The following is a 23,397-nucleotide window of genomic DNA, read 5'->3' on the forward strand; positions in this document are numbered from 1 at the left end:
TATTTGCAGATAAATCCAAGGACAAATCTCAGGCGGCTCAGAAAACTGCCAGCAAAAACAGCGCCGCAGCCAATAAAGTGAGCAGCAGCAACGGAAGCAGCACGCCAAACAGGTACCGCACACAAGGCCACGCCGCGCAGGCTCTCAGAATGATGTACTGCTCTCATCTCTTATATAATGTCATTAAAAGTTGAAGCCCTGGGGTGAGAAAGTTTAGCAGGGGCTTATTATTTCAAACTACTCGCCAAATAAATCAATCCTTTATCAAAGTCTACCTTCCTTATGAACTGTGTAATCAAATTGAACAGTGTTCCAGGCAAGAATCCTCTTACAATTCTATTAACTGAGCAATTGTGGGGAGAAATGTCTTGAAAGGAACAATCTCTGAAAGGCACGGCTGTTACAACACACAATTGCACGATGGCCCATCAAATTGGCTGTGTAAAACATCATTTCGAAAGAAATACTTCAATGGGAGACCGGCGAAGAAAGGTCCCATTAATTTCCATTTAGGAATTGTGTGAATGGAATGAGATCGTAATGGATTTCTGAGTGTTTTAACGTGGTTTGGTGGGGTCAGTGAAAGTGGCATAGTCAGGAATATGTAATTCACCTGAGATGAGAGGACAGAGAGGTCACAATGTGCTCTGTTTTAATAATGAATGACACGGTCAAGAGAATTCAGCCTGTAGCTCAGGGGCTTTGAGAAACAAAGAGCCTAATATCAGCGCTTTTTTGTTTCAAAGATCATATTAGCTTTCAGAACTTTGGTTTACACTCTTTCCTTTTCACCTCATTTTTGCATGTGAGAAGTAGACTTTCATTTCATGTTGGCTAGGTATACTGGCTTGAGTGAGCTGTAGAGCACTGCAGGCTGCTTTAGAGCATTACAAGCATTTTCTTTTTAACAAAGGATCGGTGAAAGGAGGTGATTAAACTGAAGGAAACCCGAGGAGGTTAAACTAAACATTTCATGAGCTCGCTCATTTTAATTCTTTTTATTACATTCTGTAGATCTGTAGATTAGTGTTTGCAGCCATGGAATATGAACGGTACAATTTCTAAATACTATTTAAAACACAATTTGTTTGATTATCTTCTAGCAAAGGTTAACAACATTAACAATATATTGATATAAATCGACAGATGTTGGTTTGTATTAATTCATACACGTGTTTCCCTTAAAATCAGGATAATTTGGGTAATAAGATAATTGGGTAATCTTCCTGATATAAATTTAAAGCAGTCTATGAATTATGATTTTTGTGAATTTAAAAACAATCTACCCTTTCCTGAATCACAGCAAACCTGCAGCTTAAAATACCTTTAATATACCTCCATATCCCTTATCTACTTGTGTGATATTATGTTTATACAACAGTTTGACATTAGTGTATAAATGCATAAAAAACAGTAACTCTCTTTAAAAACCCTTTTGTGCAGAACAATTTTTTCTGCCACTGATTGAAATCACAGTTTGAAAGTTGAGCCCCAGTCTCTGTTACCAATTTAAAAACGTCACTTTAAAACTAGTAACGATGGAACGTTGAGTTGCTTCATTGAAAACTTATTGTATTACCTGCATCTAATACAGCATTCATTCTTCAGCTCAGTCATATTCACAATCAAATATTAGTATGAATGTCTGCTGAGGAAAGCGATATCTTTGTCGTAACATTATCCTTTCATCTGTTAAGTGATTTCTGATGACAGCGCTGCTCAATGCATTTGTTAGCTGCATCAAGCTGTTGTTGAAACTAAAAATGGCTTCCGCTTACAACAGCGTTTATTTTTTTAATATAAAAGTCGTAAAAAGTCTCTTATCGCCATCTAAAGGCGGAACAATGTAACTAAAATCACCATCACAAACACATGTACTGTTTCTCAGTACTAAATGGTATTATTAAAAACTATACCAAATATTAAGTAAGAATTGATACCTAAACTAAATAAAAAAACACTTCACTTGAGTATTTTAATAGACATAAAAGAGCTAAATAACTAATTAATTAAATCAAACTTATCATATTGTGTTTTTAATGTGCTTGAGGACCAAAATAAATTTGGGAAGGCTTGTATACAGATTTATTTTCTGTGTTAAAGCTTCTAGCTACTTTTCACTCCATTTAATTTTACATTAGGTAAGGGTTTATCTAAGCTCTCTCCCCAAAGAATGCCTCGACTTTGAGTGTTTGTTGCTTTAAAATAAAGTCAGTGGAGACTGTGCTATTCATGAGGTTTTATAAGATCTTAAGTGGTGTTATATTACATTTTATCAGTGGTGTCAATCCAGAACATCTCCAATTTAACATTTATTTTAGATTTCTCAATGAAAGTCGTATGTTTTTTTTTCACTTTGTGATGGTTTCGAAGCCAAAAATTTCTGCATACTTTAGTTGATCCCTCATCTCTCCACAGCACTAAAGGGAGCAAAGAGAAGGAAGATAAAGAGAAGACCACAAAGGAGAAAAAGGAGAAGAAAGAAAAGAACCCAGGAAGCACTCCAGAGGCCAAGGCAGGAGGGAAGGATAAACAGAAGGAGGAAAGATCCAAGGAGGAGAAGCCCACTGACACTAAGGAGAAGACGCCCAAGGCTGAAAAGGACAAGAGGAAGGATGACAAGAAGGAGGAGAAGAGCAAGATCGATGGGAAGTCCGCTGAAAAAGAGTGGTCCAAGGAACGCGAGGTGTCCAACGACAGCAAGACGAAGGAAGGCAGCAAGGTGGAGAAGAACGCTGGGGCCGGAAGCCTGAAGTCCCTCGTGCCCAGATCCGAAGTCGAGTCTGAACGGGGTAAGATGGCCCTGGTGCTGTTTGCTTAAATATGGTGTGCTACACCAGTGGTTCGCAATTCCAGTCCTCGGGGCCCACTGCTCTGCACATTTTGTATGTCTCCCTCATTTAACACACCTGATTCAGATCATCAGCTTGTTGGGAGAAAGATCCCAAAATCAGAGTGTGCCAGATTTAGAAACATACAAAATGTGCAGAGCAGTGGGCCTCGAGGATTGGAGTTGAGAATCACTGCACTACGCTACTTAGAATTCGATTGCGTTTTATTTTGAAAACAGTACATAAAGGAACATGTTTAAGTGATTTTGGATGTAGTTCACAAAATTAAAGTTGTCATACAGTGAGGGAAAAAATTATTTGATCCTCTGCTGATTTTGTACGTTTGCCTACTGATAAAGAAATGATCAGTCTATATTTTTAATGGTAGGTTTATTTGATCATTGAGAGTCAGAATAACAACAAAAAAATCCAGAAAAACTCTTTAAAAACTTTTAAATTGATTTGCTTTTTAATGAGTGAAATAAGTCTAAGTCACAAAACATGACTTGCTACTTGCTGGCAAAACCCTTGTTGGCAATCACAGCGGTCAGACGTTTCTTGTGGTTGGCCACCAGGTTTGCACACATCTCAGGAGGGATTTTGATTTTTGGCAACTCAAACCTTCAGCTCCCTCCACAGATTTTCCATGGGATTACAGGGCTCGAAATTGCGACCGTTTTGGTCGCATATGCTCCCAAAATTTAATCTGCGCGACCTCAAATTATATTTGGGAGCATTTGTGCGAGTGCGAGAAATTGTTGTGGTGCGACTTGGTTTAATTTCTTTACAAAACGTTCGTTAGTCTAACTACTGCACAGACAGCTGTGAGCTGATACAGTGACAGGTTCGCCGTTCTCTCCAACATTACATAACATTTAAACTTCAGCTTTACATTATTTCCTTTAATGCAGATTTAAGATTTTAGCCGTCAGTCACTCCCTGACACAAACGCTGCGCTGAATTAGGAACCAATTTTTTTTTTTTTTTTTTGTACAAACAATTTGTACAAACTGCTTTGCAATTAGGGGGGTGTGATATGACGGTTTTTGATTGTGGACAATTAAAAGGTCTCCACAATCTGCTTTTGAAGAAATGAACTATATTTCTTCCTACAGCACACAATTTGTCAGATACGATTCTGGCGCCTCCGTCTCAGTATACTGTCCAACGTGGCATAAACACACATCAGATGATAACTCAGCTGCCGAGTTCCACTCACACACGGGCATAATTTCCACTGGGGACACGCTTTTCAAAATCCCGTTGCTGTCCTCCCACTTTCAAATGGTTTTGTTAAAGTAGTATTGTAGAATGCACGCTCAGTGCCGCAGAGAGTTTCGCGCGGTCGTTAAAACGAAACCAAAAGTAAAACCTGCACGCGCATTCAAAATAAATTTTTAATACCCCGCGTTTAGAGAGCGACTCCCCAATGTGCGCAAATTAGGCTACATAACATATCTAAGCTGTTATTAGTATGTGGGCTATACTAAGTTGTATAGTTGTCTATAGCTCTGTATCATGCTTGAAAAATTCGGTCTCTATTTGCACTTTGAAGAGTAGCCTACTTTGGTTATGGCTGCATTTATTGTCTACACGATTAAGAAAGAACTGTCGGTTATTTTTTTAAAAATGCAGTGGTTACCTCTAATTTAAATGGCTGTACCTTTAATAGAGAAAATAAACATTTTGTTTGCATATTTTCATTTATTTGTGTCCCTTGCTTAAGGCATAAAATAAATATATAAAAAAGGCTTTCAGAATCAGCCCGTTTGCTTGTAAAACATTGGCAATCAGAATCGGCCATGAAGAATCAAGATTGGCGCATTACTAAAATGAAATTGGGTGCTCCTACATTTTTTTTTGGTGCTCCTAACTTTTTGAAGTTGGGAGCACCAGTGCTACCAAGTAATAAAGTTAATTTCGAGCCCTGAATTAAGGTCTGGATAGTGGCTAGGCCATTCCAGGACCTTAATGTGCTTCTTCTTGAGCCACTCCTTTGTTGCCTTGGCCTTGTGTTTTGGGTCATTGTCATGCTAGAATACTTGACCCATTGTCAATGCCTTGGTTTGCACCCTGTTTGTTGTCTCTTTGATGAGGTGCAGTTGTCCTGTCCCCTTAGCAGAAAAACACCCCCAAAGCATAATGTTTCCACCTCCATGTTTGACAGTGGGGATGGTGTTCTTGTGGTCATAGGCAGCATTCCTCCTCCTCCAAACATGGCGAGTTGAGTTGATGCCAAAGAGCTGGATTTTGGTTTCATCTGACCACAACACTTTCACCCAGTTCTCCCCTGAATCGTTCAGATGTTCATTGGCAAACTTCAGACCGCCTGTACATGTGCTTTCTCGAGCAGGGGGACCTTGCGGGAGCTGCGGAATTTCAGTCCTTTACGTAGTGCGTTACCAATAGTTTTCTTGGTGACTATGGTCCCAGCTGCCTTGAGATCTTTGACAAGATCCTCCTGTGTAGTTCTGGGCTGATTCCTCACCGTTCTCATGATCACTGAAACTCCACGAGGTGGGATCTTGCATGGAGCCCCAGAACGAGGGAAATTGACAGTTTCTTCCATTTTTGAATAATCGCACCAACTATGTCCACCTTCTCACCAAGCTACTGGACGATGGTCTTGTAGGCCATTCCAGCCTTGTGTAGGTCTACAATCTTTTCCCTGACATCCTTGGACAGCTCCTTGGTCTTGGCCATGGTGGAGAGTTTGCAATCTGATTGATTGATTGCTTCTGTCAACAGGTGTCTTTTATACAGGTAACAAGATGAGATTACGAGCAATCTCTTTAAGAAAGTGCTCCTAATCTCAGTTTGTTACCTGTAAAAAAGACACCTGGGAGCCAGAAATATTGCTGATTGATAGGGGATCAAATTCTTATTTCACTCTCTAAAATGCAAATCAATTGATAACTTTTTTGAACATTTTTGTTGTTGTTCTGTTTCTCACTTTTAAAATAAATTCACCATTAAAATTATAGACTGATCATTTGTCAGTGGGCAAACATACAAAATCAGCAGGGGGATCAAATAATTTTTTTCCCTCACTGTATGCTAACCCAACGCTCTTGAGTCTAAACCTCATATTTCTTCTCTCAGCAGAGCAAAAAAGACGAAAGCTTGACACACACTCGTCACCATCGCACTCCTCTGCAGTTAAGGTTAGTATGGCCTGAGGAGAGCTGTGCACTTCTTTCCTCTTGTCCCTACCTGTCGGAGATCACGTGTTTTCCAAACCTTCCTCGCCCTTCGGCGTCACCCATTGGAGTTTGAGAGAAGGCCTCTGGAGGCCTCTGGAGCCCAGCCGTTGTAGGGGAATTTTGCATCATATGGACTATTTTTGTTTTTTTGTTTTTTTGGAGAAATATTTTTCAATAGATGTCAGATTTTTAAGATAAATTTCCAAGGACTTGCCAAAATCTTAAATTCTAGCACATGCTTCGTTTTTGCTCACTTTTACTCGCTAAGAGAATCTACCCAAGTGCCTCACAAGTTTTCTTCCTTGTCGTATACCGTACTTTTTGTAAGATTGTAAATATAAATATTTATTTTTGTAAATCGCTCTCCCCTTTTTTTGAAGTTTTTTTTTGAGTCATAGCATGTTACTTGCTAAGAAAGCAAAAAGTAAGAGAAATAAATAAGAATCAGTCTTTTTGTTTTTTAAAACTAAACGTCGAGACAAGAGAATGTTTCTGCTGGAAGAAATCCCGAACAAGTCAGATCTCCTTCACGTCTGCGACTCCTGGAGAAGCTGGAATGTTTTCCTCATTTTGCTGCGTCACCGATCTGGGATGCCTGACAAGAAAATGCTCCTCTTCACCACCACTGCTTGCCCGTTCGTGTCGTGGAAGGGTTTTCGACGAGAGTTTCCCAGACGTCCGTGCAACCTGCAGGCGGCTCCTTCGGCATCCAGAGAGTGGCGCGTCACCAGCAACTACTGCGTAAAGAGAAAGGCAACCAGGAAAAAAGTGTGGGCAAGGCCTTCCCAGAGGGATCTGTCTGTCCGTGACCAGGAATCTTGTTGCAATTGTCTATGAGCGAGACCTCATGCCAAAGTGTACATGACCTCCTTCTATTCCCTTCATTTATGAATCCTAGCTGAGTTTAGCTTGTTTTTATCATCTTCATGAACTCCCATAGTTAATTTACAGAATGTATGCTCTATTTTAGACCAAAGTTACGAGTTAAGACGTTTACCTGTGATGCTCAGTGCTGTTCTCCAAAGCACATGTAGGTTGAGATAGTCCAGTGCAGACTAACGTTAGGCTCCGGTAGTCCAGTCTCTTCATCTCTAACCATGTGAAAGTTCTAGTCTTTGAAGGTCTTTATGGGGATGTGTTGATTGACGGCCAGCCTCCCCCACCCTTTCTCCTGCTGTGTGCCATCCTCTCCAGCTCATCTGTCATCTCCATTCATTCCTACAGGACAATCTCAACGACTTCAAGGACTCAGCCTCAAAGGTTTGGACCTTTTTCATTTCTTAACTGTCATTGTGTCTCCAAACCTAGTGAACTGCCTACCCAGGCCATTCAAATGATCAATACAAATGCAAGTTATGCCCTTTTGGCCTCTAGGTAGGCAGTTTTGATTCAAAACTTCCAAATAATGCCCAAAAATAGTATCCAGTATGGCGGCCAAAATCCAGTAGACAACTTGTTTGAACGTTTTGAACACTCCTATGAGGGCCACAAATGTGATCTAGGTAGTCTGCATTTGTTTGAACACTCTAGACATAGCCTAATAGAGCTTTATGATTTCCGTAATACAGAAAATGCAGATACGTTTGTGGAGTCAAGTCATAAAAATGGATTTTACTCTACGATTAATCAAGTTTTGGTTTAGACCCATATATTGATACATTGAATGTACATCTCCATAACATTAACAGTTGTTTAATATCAGTTGTTCACCCATTTATTTAATTATATTTTAATGTTGATTAAACTGTTAGAGTTTAATCCATTCGTTTTGGATAATTTATTAAATTTCAAGACAGAATCTAGAACAATTTTGAGGTGCAGGAAGCGATTTCTGAGAAATGCTGTTGAAAGTGGATTGGACCTGACACCAAAACACATTTGTTGTAACTCCCCATTAGTAGGGATGGGCTTAAGATGTATTATGATAATTATTGAGATAACAATATCAATGACGATAATACATATGCATCGCAGAAGTAATAGCACTGATAACGCTCCAGGAAATCCCTAATATGGACAAAGGTATCCAGTTATCATTGTAGCTGAATAAAAATAAAATAAGATAGAGAAACTGTTACTCAGGAAACCTGAATATAATAAACAATATATGCTAGTAGCTTGCTAATCATGCTAGTGACATGTTAATCATGCCAGCAGCATGCTAGTAGCTTGTTAGTCATGCTAGAAACATGCTAGTTACTTGTCAGTCATGCTAATGACATGTAAATAACGTGCTAATCATGCTAGAAACATGTTACCAACTTGTTAATCATGCTGGAAACATGTTAGCAACTTGATAGTCAGGCTAGAAACATGCTAGCAACTTGTTAATGCTAGAACATGTTAGCAACTTACTAATCACGTTAGAAACATGCTAACAACTTGCTAATCATGTTAGAAACATGCTAGCAACTTAGTCAGCGTAGAAACATGCTAGAAAATTGCTAATCATGCTAGCAACTTACTAATCATGTTAGAAACATGCTAATGACATGTTAATTATGCTAGAAACATGCTAGCAACATGTTAACAACTTGGTAATCATGTTAAAAACATGCTAGCTACTTGCTAATCAGGCTAGAAACATGTTAGCAACTTGCTAATCATGCTAGAAACATGTTAGCAACTTGCTAATCATGCTAGAAACATGTTAGCAACTTGTTAATCATATTGAAAACATGGTAACAACTTAATAATCTTTTTAAAAAACATGTCATAATGACTTGTTAATAATGCAAGTAACATGTTAATTATGCTAGAAACATGTTTTCAACTTGCTAGTCAGCCTAGAAACATGCTAGCAAATTGTTAATCATGCTAGCAACTTACTAATCATGATAAAAACATGTTAGAAACGTGCTAGCGACTTGCTAATGATGTTAGAAACATGTTAATAACATGCTAATGACATGTTAATAATGCAAGTAACATGTTAGTTATGTTAGGAACATGCTAGCAACATGTTAACAACTTGCTAATCATGTTAGAAACATACTAAGCATGTTAAAAAAATGTTAGAATCATGATAACTACATTCTAATCATGCTAGCAACATGCTATTCATCTAAGCCATCTATATAAATTTGAAAACTTTAAGCTTGTACAGTTGCTTTGAACTTTTCAAACTAGGCTTTTTCAAGCCAACCTAAAGTTTGTCTTGAAAATCTAGTTTTAATATGTGACCCTGGACCACAAAACCAGTCTTAAGTCGCTGGGGTATATTTGTAGCAATAGCCAAAAATACATTGCATGGGTCAATTTTTTTTTTTTTTTTTTTTTTTTTTTTGCCAAAAATCATTAAGAAATTAAGTAAAGTTCATGTTCCATGAAGATTTTTTGTAAAATTCCTACTGTAAACATATCAAAATGTAATTTTTGATTTGTAATATGCATTGTTAAGAACTTAATTTGGACAACTTTAAAGGTGATTTTCTCAGCCTTTTTGATTTTTTTTTTTGCATCCTCAGATTTCTGATTTCAAATAGATGTATCTCAGCCAAATATTGTCCTATCCTAACAAACCATACATCAATAGAAAGCTTATTTATTGAGTTTTCATATGATGTATAAATCTCAGTTTTGTCAAATTTAACCTTATGACTGGTTTTGTGGTCCAGGGTCACATATATAATCTTAATTATGAGCACACTGGTTTGTAGTGCAAACAGTGTTACCGTTTACTGCACGTTGTAGTATTTCTCGGTATTTCCTTATAGGGGATAATGTACCGGAAGTCTCACCCATAGGCTTACTTCTGCGTTAAGGAAAAAGGTCGCTGTTTTCATGGGAAGACTAATTCTTATAGTGGGCAGAATTTTTACTGTTATACTGCAAATAAGATATCGCCCATTCCTAACCAGTAGGGGTGTGTCCATTAATGTCCATCAATATATGGGTGTGATCCTTTTGGGTAGGGGTGTGTTTGATTTGGTGATTTCAAATGTTAACAGGCTTTCTCAGAAATCTCTTACTGCACCTTTAAACATACAACATTATTTCTGCCTGTCTATTTATTTGCGATTATAACAATTACATGTAATTGAATCATTAATAAATAAGTCCAAGTAGGCAGTGTGCGTTGTTAAATTTCAAGTGATTCCAGAAACGTCATCTAGGTAGGCAGCAATTGCTTGGGCGTTCCAAACCCGCCTGTGATGCCCAAGAATACGGTCTATGTAGGCAGCATTCCTTCAAACGAATGCCCAGAAATGCTGTGTGGGTAGGCAGCCCGCTAGCCTTTGAGATACTCCCAATATTTATCTCGTCTCGCTGAGAAACTTTCTCCTCGCCGTGTGTCATGAATGCATCTGTAGATTACAGCACATTTTGCGCCACATGCCAGGTGTGGAATTTTTATAGTGGTATATTGGTCTTTAAAAAGTCCCTTTTCCCTTCAAATGATGGCAGAATATCCCTGAAACACGCGTAGCGCTCTTGTGCTCTCACATCCCTCTCCTCCTCTGCCAGGACATTTTATATTCTGCTAATGTAATTTCAGCCTTACAATATCCTCCATTCTTCCCATGGCTACGCTCTCCTGGGCTCCTCTCACAGTCCTCGCTGTCTGATTGGACTCTGGTCTTCTATTCCGCCACTCCAGTCTCTTTTGAACAGCTCCTGTCAACTGGCAGGGAGATAAGTGTTTTTGCAGTTTGGTCACTGAAGGATGTTTGAAAATATGCTGATGGCGCCACCTGAAAAAGCAATACAGCTGAATTTTGAGCAGCCTGTTATTTTATTCTCTCCTCTCTCTCTCTCTCTCTCTCTCTCTCTCTCTCTCTCTGAAGGCCTGCTGTCAGAGTATTTCCCCATATTAACTGCAGGATCATCCAGAGGCCTTATAGACCCTCAGTGTAGATTTATTTAGCATTGGTCGCAAAATCTTGTGTTTCTTTTTTTGAACCAGCAGGAGTCGGTTGTTTCTCGTAAGATACTGTGTCAGCTGTGTGTACGTTCTTGTAATTCAGTTGTCAGTTTCGATTCTGTTGTTGAAGTGGTTTCGTACGTGTGATTAATTCTGCTGTCATTAACTCTTGGGGAGTTTGTGTTATTAATCTGTTGTTGAAATACATGCCAGATTCCCTGATGCACCCTTTTCATATGGGTGCTTTATGATGTTGGGAAAGCAAGTGTCTTTAAACGTATCAAGACCTTGTAGGGTTGGCACCAAAACCTATAGTCAATAACAATACTAGCAGGGTTTCACAATTCTTCATAACAGTTTCAGCTTGAAGTACTTGAATTTGGAAAACCCTTGAAAATGGCAATATCCCTGAAGAGGTACTTGAAAAGTGCTTCAGTTATTGCAAGACAATGTATTTATGAAACGAGTGTTTGATTTGTTTGGTTTGTTTTTCAATAAGCACAAATATTTTTCAAGCTAATTCGCGCAATTAAACATTATACTTTTTTTTTCTTTTTATTAGTTAATGTCGTAAAACTAGCGAGCTAAGATAGTAGTAGTGCTGAAAGTGTTGTGTAAACATGGCTGAAGATGCTAAAAGAGGAACTGACAAACCGATTCAATTGAGTCATATATGCTGGAACAGCTCCGAAAAAACCAGATCAAATTAAACGTATAGTGAGCTTTTAACTCTGAATCAGTTAAACCATTGCATCACAAAATTATTCACTGTTTTAAAGCGCTCCAAATGTAACGCAAATCACAAATCATTTGATTCAGGTGGGGACTTCAGATCGCTAATAATTTGATTTAGAGAGTTAGCGAATCATTTGACTTGAATCAGAACTTTGCGTATTGTGAAATATTTGATTTAGATCCGAACTTGAGAAATCATTCCGTGAATTGAATAATTCGCTGTCTGTGCTCTGGGTCCTGATCTGAAAGGATGGTTTGTGAATCATTTAATTCAGATGGGGACTTTAAATCGGGTAGCGCGAATCATTTGATTTAGATCTGGACTTTTGCTTTCAATTGAAACTTTAGAGCGGGGTCTTAAATCATTCTGCGAATTGAAAAATTCACGATACTAACTCTCGAGTCCTGATCTGAAATGATGGTTCATGAATCATTATTCAGATCAGCAATTTGTTGTGGGTTCGCAAATCTTTTGATCTTTTTTTATTTTTTTTTTTCAAACAGTGAAAAACATCAAACAATAAGTAAGATCTTAGTAAGATAAAATAAAAAAGTAGTGCTTAAAGTCCTTACCTAACCCTAAGTCCAGTAAATTTTACTGTATCTGTACAAACCCTGTTTTGAACGCTATACTTAATCATTTATTGTCTGATTATGAAGTAGTTGTGATCAGTGAATGCATTGAATAAAATAAAATAAAAGAAACGGAATGCATAAAAATAAGAGCACCTAATACAGATTCAATACAGTTTCAAGTCAAGTGATCTTTCAGAAATTGAAAATAAAGTACTTTCACAAAACCCATTTATTCACAAATCAGACTGAATCCGTGTGATCTGACTCTGATGAACAGTTCTTTCATATATCAGAAATCACTACTAGACCTTTGAAGGAGGCTTTGAGTCTACGGTGAACTGGTGGAGAACAGCTGAGCAGATGTAAAGTGAAGGCTCAGGTCATTTGAAGAACAACCCTTAACTGCTACAAATTCTTCCCACCGCTTTCAGAAAGACTCATTTCTTTCCCCAGCATCTCTTGCTCTGTTGGATCTCATTTTGTTTCTCTCCCCCACATTTATCAGCAAAGCATCTTTGGATCAGTAGGAGAGTCAGAAATGGCAGTTTTCCAAACAACACCAACCACATGCCTTTCTGCTGTTATATACCAAACAAGAATCATATTTATTGTCTGTGCTTTTATGCGCATATTGACACTTCGTATACAGTACTTTTTGTCTTCACTTTATTCTGTATGTGTCAGTTCCAGTTGGAACATGAATATGCGGCTAATGATCAAACGGCTTTAACAATTTGCTGCAGTGCTATTTTATTTTTATTTTTAATGAACCTGTTTCGAGAGCATGAGTTGCGCAGTGCTGAACATGATGTGGGCAGTTCAGTTACTGTGTCCCATACGTCTGGCAGCTTGTGTTGTCTTAAGGATAAAATTAGACTGTATATACATGGTTCCACTTGAAAATACAGCTTCATTAATTTGCACAGACATTCTTTACAGGGTTTCTTTTTTCTACCCTTCAAATGTTGTCATTACTGTTGTCACCGAACAATGTGTCTGGATATACACCAGATATTTTTTTTTTCTTTATATGCATGTATATTAAGTTACATAAATGTTGATTTATGTAAGTGAGAATAGCAAGTAATTTTATACCCAAAAATTCTTCAGTAAAATTAAGAAATTGGGACCAAAAAATTATTCAGACACTTTGACCTGACCATGTTTTGCTTAAGTGTTTTTTTTTTCTTCTTCTTTAATTGCTAATGTGACATTTTTAAACCACAGACTGAACAAAATAAGCATTGCTTGGTAATTGGTCAACAAAGTATTGATAGTTGTGTAAACTGTCATACTAACAGTTTTCTGAATTTTTGGTTGATTGTAATTCATTACATACCTTTCTATCAAATTTATCTGAAAATATCAAGATGAATTTGTTCAGACAGTTTAACTGAGTTTTTATCATATTATAATACCATTTTCAATAGCGAATAAACTGATAATGTGAGAAATGTCAAAGGTGTCTGAATAAATTTTGGTTTGACTGGTTGACTTATGGCAATATGATTATGTAACATTTTATTTAGATTGCATTTAGACATTTAATTTAATGTATTGATACTAATTGATGAATTTAAATACTTTTAAGTGGAAGTTTGCTAAGAGTGAGAGTGACTGCTCTAGATCTGCAGCAAACATTGTCTTTTTTTGTGGGATATTGATGTTAAGATTTGAGTGAATGTCAACAGCACAGTTTGTCTTGCTCATGCTTCATTCTCTTGTTATTTAAACACTTTCCACATGTTCTCCAAAAAAATTTTCTTTGCTTTGCAAAAGGAAGGTTTCTTCTATTTTCTGAAGATCTTCCATTCTTGAGATGTTTCATAACAGTATTGCTCAGTGCTTGTTTGAAGAGGTCAAGCATTTGTTGGTTGATTTGTGGATCACGACCCTTAAGGGCTTTTCACATGAATCGTATCAGCATTTCCCAAAGCACTGAAGCATCAAGTTGCAGCGTTACTCTGACGCCACATTATGTAGGTAAAGACTAGAAGGGAGACATGATTCGCTACTGGGCATGCGCACATCAATCTAGCGTTATTATCATCACACTGTACAACAATAATACTGTTTTTTTTATTATAGTAAGGGCTAAGTTTAGGGTTGGGGTAGGTGTAGACGTTAAAAAAACACAATCTAATAGGTAGAACAATTCATTTCATTGTTATTTTCTGGTCGTAGATGTATCCCTTCTAGCCACAACCCATTATGTACAGAGGAGTTGCACAATGAATCCTATTTTAAACATTATTGTGATTTCTCTCTTCTTCGGTTTTTTTTTTTTTTTTTTCCTCAAAGGCCTGGTTTCACAGAATGTACTGATAATTGACTCACTTTTTTTTTTTTTTTTTTTGTAATCACGTCTTTAAACGATTACATAATTGTGGCATCCATAATCTAGAGCGTGATTTAGAAATTCAGTTAATTGAGCAGCCCTAGTACAGGTCAAGTGCTAATTTCACCTTTCTTTCCTTCTGCCTCTGAACTGTAGCCACTGAATACTAGACGCGTATTAGTGTGCTGTAAAATGAAACGTTGCACTGATTCTTTCTCTTGCTGCTTAGCAACCCAGTAAAATCTGTCTTTTGTAACACGTTTCACATGGAGGTTTGATGCTAGTTTTGAGGTGTGCGGAAGCCCTGGTGCGAGGCACGTGAAAGGGCCGCATACACTGGTTCAGCAGGAGACCTGAGCTTTTAATAGAGTGCTTGGACTTCCTGTGGGTGTGTCTGATAGCATCGTGAGGTGTGAAGGCTCACGGGAAGGCGAGTGCGACTCTAATGGGGCATGCTAATGAAGTGTCAGCGGGCCGCTGTGAGTGCTGTAGCTCTCATCCTGTGAGGCGTTAACCCTCTGTTGTCTCTCCATCCAACCCTCAGCACCATCCTAACCACAGCACAGTCCTGCCCAAGAGCAAAGAGAAGGACGACGAGAAGAAAGAGTCTGACAAATCCAGGGACCGTTCCAAAGAGAGGGAGAAGAAAGAAGACCGGAAGGACCGAAAACGAGTAAGTGGCTCCTTCCCTTGCAAAAGGATTTGGGTGTGGGCTGTGATTTATGAAGCACTTTTCTTAGTCCCAGTAAACAGCAGCTATTGAATGGCTGGTAAAAGGTGAAAAGTCAAGGCACCGAGCGTCATGTTGATTTGCGCCGTTTCCCCTCTGTGCTTCATCTAGGACTACACCAACAGCGACCGCGAGATGAGCCAGGAAGCCAAGCGCCGCAAAGATGAAAATGGAATGAGTGAGTCGATAATGCCTATCTTTTAAATTTGTTTTGGCCGCTGCCGAGAGCAGGAGAGGCGAGCTAGCGAACCAGAAACTTCTCTTTCTCTGCGGCGGAGGCAATCAGAAAGCCCTCCCCGCGGCGGCGCGGCGCTCTTGTGTTATCTGCCTCACATGACTGCGCTCTCTCTTTTCACACAGGCTCCTCCAAACACAGCAAGAGCGCCAGTCCCTCCGAATCGCCACACTCCAACGACAAGGACAACAGCAAGCGCTCCAAGTCCACCAGCAAGGACAAGAGCGATCTGGCCAAACCGGAGAAGACCTCTGGAGGCAAAAAGGTCTGTGGCTGTGTTCAGTTACACCTCCATGACTTACTGAGGTTTTCCAAGCATCACTTCACACACTTTGGATTATAACGTCAAACAAACCCCTAACCTAAATGGATTAGTTAACTTTTAGGAACCAAGATGTTCATGCCTTTCTTTCTTCAGTTGTAAAGAAATAGTTTTTTGAGGAAAACATTTCAGGATTTCTCTCCATATAATGGACTTCTATGGTGCCCCCGAGTTTGAACTTGCAAAATGCAGCTTCAAAGGGCTCTAAACGATCACCGCCGAGGAAGAAGGGTCTTATCTAGTGAAACAATCAGTTATTTTCTAAACAAAATTGACCATTTATATACTTTTTAACCTCAAATGCTCTTCTGGTCTCATCTCTGCGATGCGTGGTCTGTGTGATCCTAGTTAATGCAGTTAGGATATGAACAGGAGGAAACTCCCATCTCGTTGTCGTTTTCAACTTCAAAATAATCCTACCAAAGCTGTTTTACCTTGATCTTCTTTGTATGTTCACTTTGTGAACACTGGGTCTGTACTTCTGCAGCGATGTAGGATGATTTTGAAGTTGGGGAAAAAAACAAGATGGGAGTTTTTCGACATACCAGACACAGCAGAGATTGAGCATTTGAGGTCAAAAAGTATATAAATTGCCAATTTGTTTAGAAAATAACTAATCGTTTTGCTAGATAAGACCCTTCTTCCTCAGCTGGCATCATTTAGAGCCCTTTGAAGCTGCGTTTAAACTGCATTTCTGAAGTTCAAACTTGGGTACACCGTACATATCCATTATATTGAGAGAAATTCTGAAATGTTTTTCTCAAAAAAACAACTTCTTTAGGACTGAAGAAAAAGGACATGAACATGTTGGATGACAAGGGAGAGTATGTGTAAATTTGTTTTGAAAGTGAGCTAATTCTTTAAGTGTTCAACTAAACTTGTGATTCATCCTGCTTGTTTGTGCTAGACATGAATCAAAAATGTGCAAAAAAGTCATATCCTGAGAGCAGAATATCATAGTCTCTATTAGACATGTGAAGGCAGTGTTGATCTCATCACTGAAATTACTGACAAATGAGTGTTAATGAAGAAAATGATGCATCATGACTATAATTAAACAACTTTAACCTAATGATTGACATTAAAAAGTGCTTTTAAAAGACAATGCAAGAAGAATAGATTCAGATAATCGGTTAATCCTTTAATCAGGTTCAGTAAATTAAGCTTAGTGATCAGTTCAAAGCACTTCACTGGTTGGTCAGTTAGTTAACTGCATGATTAATCCAAATATATTGAAATTCTGATATGGCCTAGTGGTTGTGATTCAAGTAAATATAAGTGCTGTGAACCAAATTATGAACAAAAGAAGCTTTAAGGGCTCCCTGCAGTTTTATTTTAAAATATTTATTGGTTAAACATCTGAGAATGAAGAAATAAATATAGCCCTGAATATTAGTATTGTAATTTTCACTGTAATATAAAATAAAATTATGTATGTTGCTAATATTATTTTTCTTAAATACAAATTTTACAGTGAAATATATATTTTAGTAATATGCACTGCCATTCAAAAGTTTGGGATCAGTAAGGCTTGTTTTTTAAAGAAGTCTTCTGCTCATCAAGGCTGCATTAATTTGATCAAAAATACAGAAAAAACAGCAATATTGTGAAATATTACAATATAAAATAATGGTTTATATTTTAATGCACTTTAAAATATAATTTATTCCTGTGGTGCAAAGCTGAATTTTTATTAGCCATTACTTGGTTAAGTGTCACATGATTGTCCAGAAATCATTCTAATATCTAATATTCATATTTAATATCTAACATCAAGAATCAGCTAAAAACACATCTTTTCCATTTTGATTTCACCCTCTAACTCTAGCAACCTCTATTCTAATTCAATTATTTAAAAAAAAAAAAAAAAAACTAACACTAGCATCTCTATTCTTGTTGTATTCTGTTTTCTTATTTATTTTTTAAACTTAATACGTGTACTGCATTAGGCTAAATGAGATAATAACTTGCATGTTATTGCTTATTTGTTGATTTTGATTGCTCCAATTGATCTCTTTTGTAGGTTGCTTTTTATAAAAGCGTCTGCTAAATGTAAATGTAATATACTAATGTATTAGAATTATCTATATGTGACCTTACAGAGATTAACTGAGATTTATACATCATCTGATTTTGAAAATCTGTAATCTGAGGGTGCAAAGAAACCGAAATATTGAGAAAATAGCCTTTAAAGTTGTCCAAATAAAGCTCTTAACCATGTATATTACTAATCAAAAATTAAGTTTTGATATATTTATGGTAGGACATTTACAAAGTATCTTCATGGAACATGATCTTTACTTAATATACTAATGATTTTTAGCATAAAAGAAAAATTGATAATATTAACTCATAAAATGTATTTTTTATATTTATGACTGGTTTTGTGGTCCAGGGTCACATATGTTGGCAACAGTTGAGCTGACACAGTTTTTTGGAACCTGTTTTTTTTTTTTTTTAAGGATTCTTTGAATAAAAAGAGCAGTTATCTGAAATGGAAGTCTTTTCTAACAATATAAGTCTGTGCTATGACTTTTTATCAATTTAACACACCCTTGCTGAATAAAAGTATTAATTTCTTTCAAACAAAAGAACCATAGAAAAATTCTGACCCCAATCTTTGGAAGGATAGTGTATATTGTTAGAAAAGATTTCAGTTTTAAATAAATGCTGTTCTTTTTCATTTTTCATTCATCAAAGAATTCTGAACAAAATGATCACAGGTTCCAAAAAAAAATATTAAGCAGCACAACTGTTTCCAATATTGATAATAAATCAGCATGTTGGAATGATTTCTGAAGGATCACGTGAGCAATGATGCTGAAAATTCAGCTTTGATCACAGGAATAAATTACATTTTAATGTAAATTAAAATAGAAAAAACGTTATTTTACATTGTGATATTTCACAATATTCATTTTTTTTTTTGTTAAAATAAATGCAGCATTTCAAACCTTTGAATGGCAGTGTATGTATGCACGTATTTAATTATAAATTTATGTATTCATTAATATTTTATTTTATTTAATCCTCTTTTTTTTTTTTTTTTAGTTATTTTGAGACAAGGCCTACGAACTTTTTTTTTTTTTTTTTTTTTTTTTTTTTAACCTGTTTTTATTGGAAAAAATACAATTAGCCTCAGTTGTTCAGCCCTAGCTCTCTGCCGTGTTTTAACATATCGTATAGTTTTGACCATTATATTAGTTTTGATGTGAACATACTTGTAGAATTAGAAAGCTTATAGAAGCAGAAAACTTTATAGTTCTCATCTTTGGTGTGAACAGGCCTCACACTGTGAATATGCCATTGCTGTAACAAATCGAACATCCTACACAGCTCTGTAAGTTTCATTTAGAATCTAAAATTTAATCAGACGGATCATGAGTATCTCAAGGACAGTTTAATTTTTAGATTGTATTTGGTTTAGAACATAAGAAGTAAATGTTTTTAATGTAGCAAACTGTTACAGATTATTGTATTTTTGTCATTTTGCATATATGTGACCCTGGAGCACAAAACCAGTCTTAATGGGGTATATTTGTAGCAATAGCCAAAAATACATTGCATGGGTCAAAATTATAAATTTTTCTTTTATGCCAAAAATCATTAGGATATTAAGTAAAGATCATGTTCCATGAAGATTTTTTGTAAAATTCCTACTATAAATATATCAAAATGTAATTTTTGATGAGTAATTTGCATTGCTAAGAACTTAATTTGGAGAACTTTAAAGGTGATTTTCTCAGTATTTTGATTTTTTTGCACCCTCAGATTCCAGATATTCAAATAGATGTATCTCGGCCAAATATTGTCCTATCCTAACAAACCATACATCAATAGAAAGCCTATTTATTGAGCTTTCATATGATGTATACATCTCAGTTTTGTAAAATTTTACCTTATGACTGGTTTTGTGGTCCAGGGTCACATATAAAAAAAGTGATGCATCATTAACAAAATACTGACTGTATTTTGGGGTAATTTTCATGAGACAAACCCTGTGACTAAAACAAAGCTTTAGAAATGAACATTGCTTGATCATGCATGCAACTGCAGAGATGACCTTATTAATTTCGCTGAAACTAAACGCTTCAATTGCACTTGGGTTGCTCCAATTAAACCGTAACTGTAGATCCAGTGCGACACGAAAGCATTGTTCACCAGTTTTTGCTCTGTGCGTGTTCTGTTTGTTGTGCTGCAGGAATCCAGGCATGACAAAGAGAAATCGGAGAAGAAGAGAGACAGCACCGGCGCTAAAGAAGAGAAGAAACAATATCCTTTGATGCCATAAACACCAACGGCAGTGCGCTTTGTATAGAAATCAGCTTTCCGCAAACTGCAGCGCTGGAGCAAATCAACATTTTTTCCTTAACATTCATCACCCATAAATCGGAAAAGCACAGATAATGTCTGCTGACACTCAAGGTGAGCGCTAGTGCGGAGGAAGCGCTTTAAGAGCGTTTGAGGACACATTCCTTTTCGTTACTTAGTGGAGAAATGGGTCAGTGAATATGAAAAAGAGCATTTAATTAGAGGAAATTGAGAGTAATGGATTTGCCGTGTGCTTTTGGATAGTGCAGAAGTTTTGGAGGACCCGACGCGTTCCTGAGTGGCGTCGGCTGCCGTGCCTCCTCTCGGGCGCCGCAGGATTCATCATCCCGGCTTTCTCAACCATGTCAGCGTCTTAATTCCCTTCTCCTATCACCGTCTGGAAAGAGGATTCCCTCGCACACTTAGGAATTTTGCCTGCATCCAAACTTCTGTTGTTTTGCCTAGAAATGTTGTCGCTCGTATTTTAATCTGCCATTTTTATTGTGATATTTTCAGTACTTCACTGAAAGTTTGTTTCCTTTAAATATTTAGCACAATGTGCTTCTTGCATCACAAACAGATTCAGGTTGAATTGGTGTCGCTCTCAAATGCTTGCGTTTTTATGACCTCGCTTATTACCTTCTTTTCCGTTTCCTTTTGGTTTCGTTTTTTCTCCTTCCTTTCGTTTCTTTTTTCAAGGAAAAAGAAAACTCTGGTTTCCTGAATACTACCTTTTTTCCTTTTTAATTCACATGTGATATTTAGACTAGGTGTTTGAAGCAGTACAAATGCTCTATTTGTATATTATGTATACAGAAATAAAATGGTTCCGTGTAATGAGACATTTCCTCTTACTTTCATTTCAAATGTACGCCTCCTGATTTCCTTTTGTGTGTTCAATCACGTTTTTAAAAGATTTGTATAAAGAATGGCAAGCTGGATTTCTCCCCAAATAAGTGGACTAAAAAAAGGAAACAATTCATGACTTTCCAAATTACTTCATGGAGTTTTTATCTGGCAGAATCTACAAAGTGTATGCTTTTTCTAAATAAAATAGTTTTCTTAGTGTATCACTTGTCTCTTGTTTGTTTTTTTATTGGATGCTTTGGTATTTTGCAAAACCAGCACCGATGAAGAGCATGTGTTTGAAATCAGAGGACTCTCTTAATACTTTATCAGATTCATCAGGTCCACATACACAGGAAACATGAGATGTATTTGGACGCAAATCACACTCTTAAATATCATTGCATTATGTACAAACAGAGCTGGGTAGTAACTGATTACATGTGATCTGGGTTACGTAATCAGATTCTAAAAATTAAGTACTTGTAATTACAGTAAGTTACATTTTAAAATGCTTGTTTTATGGATTGCCTGATTACATATTCACATAATAGCAAAAAATGATTTATATTCATTAATTCTCCCTATTTTTTTCTTTCTAAAATAGCCTACTGCTTGTATACAGTGCCTTGCAAAATATTCATACCCCTTCATTTTTTTTTTCACGTTTAGTTGCAGCATTATGTTTTAAATTAGTTTTTCCCCACATCAGTTTACACTCATACACCATAATAATGACAAAGCAAAAACCAGATTTGCTAATTTTACAAATGTATTACAAATAAAACACTGAAATAAGTAGATTGCATAAGTATTCATACCCTTAACTCAGTACATAGTTGAAGCACCTTTACAGCCTCAAGTCTTTTTTGGGTCTGATGTGACGAGCTTTGCACATCTGCATTTGGCAATTATCTGCCATTCTTTGCCTCACCTTTTCACCTCTCAAGCTCTGTCAGCTTGGATGGGGGCTGGCAGACATTTTCTAGAGTCCTAGTTCCAGTCATCTTTCATTATGGAGAATGGAGGCTACATGCTTCTGTCAACCTTCAATGCAGCAGATTTTTTTTTCTGAACTCTTCCCTAGATCATTGCTTTAACACAAGTCTGTCACTGAGCTCTACAGGCAGTTATCTTGACCTCAGGACTTGGTTTTTGCTCTGATATGCATTTTCAGCTGTTAGACCTTTTCTGAGAGGTGTGTGCCACAGTTTAACTCCACTCCAAGTGTAGTAACATCTAGAAGCAATATGAATGCTTCTGAGCTAAATTTCGAGTGTCCCAGAAAAGGTTATGAATACTTATGCAACGGGATCTTTTCAGTTTTTTTATTTCTGATAAATTTGCAAAGTTGTTACAAACCTGTTTTGTGCTTTGTCATCATGGTGTAGATTGATGTGGGAAAAGTAATTTAAAGCAGTTTAACATAATGCTGCAACATAACAAAATGTGACAAAAATGAAGGGTTATGAATACTTTTGCAAGGCACTGTACATTCAGAAAGTCCAGTCCTGTGGACATTCACACATAGACGGGTCATTAAGTAGCTGAAAACACAACATTTGACCAATGGATTTACAAAAATCATTTCAGATTTAAGAAACATTTCCACATTGCATCAATTACTGATGAACACATTAATTTTTATTTGAATTATCATTCTGTAGTTTTTCTTAACCATGTATTGTTTGGAAGGCTTTTGTCTTTCTAACTCATTAAAATGCACATATTTACATTGTTTTTTTGTTCACATGTATTACAAGCGTTCCAGAACTTTTTGTCATGTAAACCTTATTCACCAAATATACTTTAAAAAGTACCCCTGAGATTTTAAAATAAATATTTCAATAATGATCACATTTGCATGTTCATGGTTTATTTGATGTTGGTTAATGGTCACATGGCATGCAGGTAAATAAAAAAATATTATTATTTTTTTTTTTTATTAGGTGTTTTATTAAGGGCCAAGCACTGAATGTACCAACTGAAACTGTTGGTGGTGTTCTTATTCTTCTTTCGTTTCCGATCTTATGTCTATGGCAGCCCATAGGACCACTTGTGGAAAAGTTGTGAAATTTGGCACACTGATAGAGGACACTCTGAACTGTCGCTAAATCATTTTTGGAGTCTCAAACTCTCCAGCGCCACCACCTGTCCAAAGTTTCACTCATGTTTATGCTAATAACTTTTAAAACTGTAAGGCATGAAATCAAAATTCTTTTTATTCTCTAAATCCTTGGCTCACGCCGAGTCAAATATCAAAATTCAAAAATCGTAAGGTTTAGTTTTCTTTATATTTTAATAGTTTTAAAATCTACTTTTTGAACTCGTCCTAGAAGGTTTGTCGAATTTTCACCAAAATTGGCTCAGATCATCTTCAGACCATGCTGGCAAAAAGTTATGGAA

At 36.8% G+C, this 23,397-nt stretch overlaps 1 protein-coding gene across 5 annotated transcripts in view; it reads left to right on the forward strand.

Annotated features, from left to right (window-relative positions):
- thoc2 (THO complex 2) overlaps positions 1–21,215 on the forward strand; it is a 131,424-nt gene extending 110,209 nt beyond the window's left edge. Inside the window, exons 30-39 of one of the 5 annotated variants that reach the window (XM_073821222.1) lie at positions 10–112; positions 2,419–2,792; positions 5,934–5,995; positions 7,259–7,294; positions 15,092–15,220; positions 15,389–15,455; positions 15,638–15,777; positions 20,036–20,106; positions 20,217–20,259; positions 20,410–21,215. In XM_073821222.1, coding sequence (XP_073677323.1) covers positions 10–112; positions 2,419–2,792; positions 5,934–5,995; positions 7,259–7,294; positions 15,092–15,220; positions 15,389–15,455; positions 15,638–15,777; positions 20,036–20,106; positions 20,217–20,241 — 1,007 coding nt within the window. In that variant the 3' untranslated portion in view covers positions 20,242–20,259; positions 20,410–21,215. Of the gene's footprint in view, positions 1–9; positions 113–2,418; positions 2,807–5,933; positions 7,295–15,091; positions 15,221–15,388; positions 15,456–15,637; positions 15,778–20,035; positions 20,107–20,216; positions 20,260–20,409 lie in introns of those variants that run through there. The other 4 variants (XM_073821221.1, XM_073821223.1, XR_012339791.1 and 1 more) reach the window with 4 other exon arrangements.
- The last annotated feature ends 2,182 nt before the right edge of the window (positions 21,216–23,397 follow it).

The sequence above is a fragment of the Garra rufa genome, chromosome 16, assembly GCF_049309525.1.
Source record: "Garra rufa chromosome 16, GarRuf1.0, whole genome shotgun sequence".
NCBI lineage: Eukaryota > Metazoa > Chordata > Actinopteri > Cypriniformes > Cyprinidae > Garra > Garra rufa.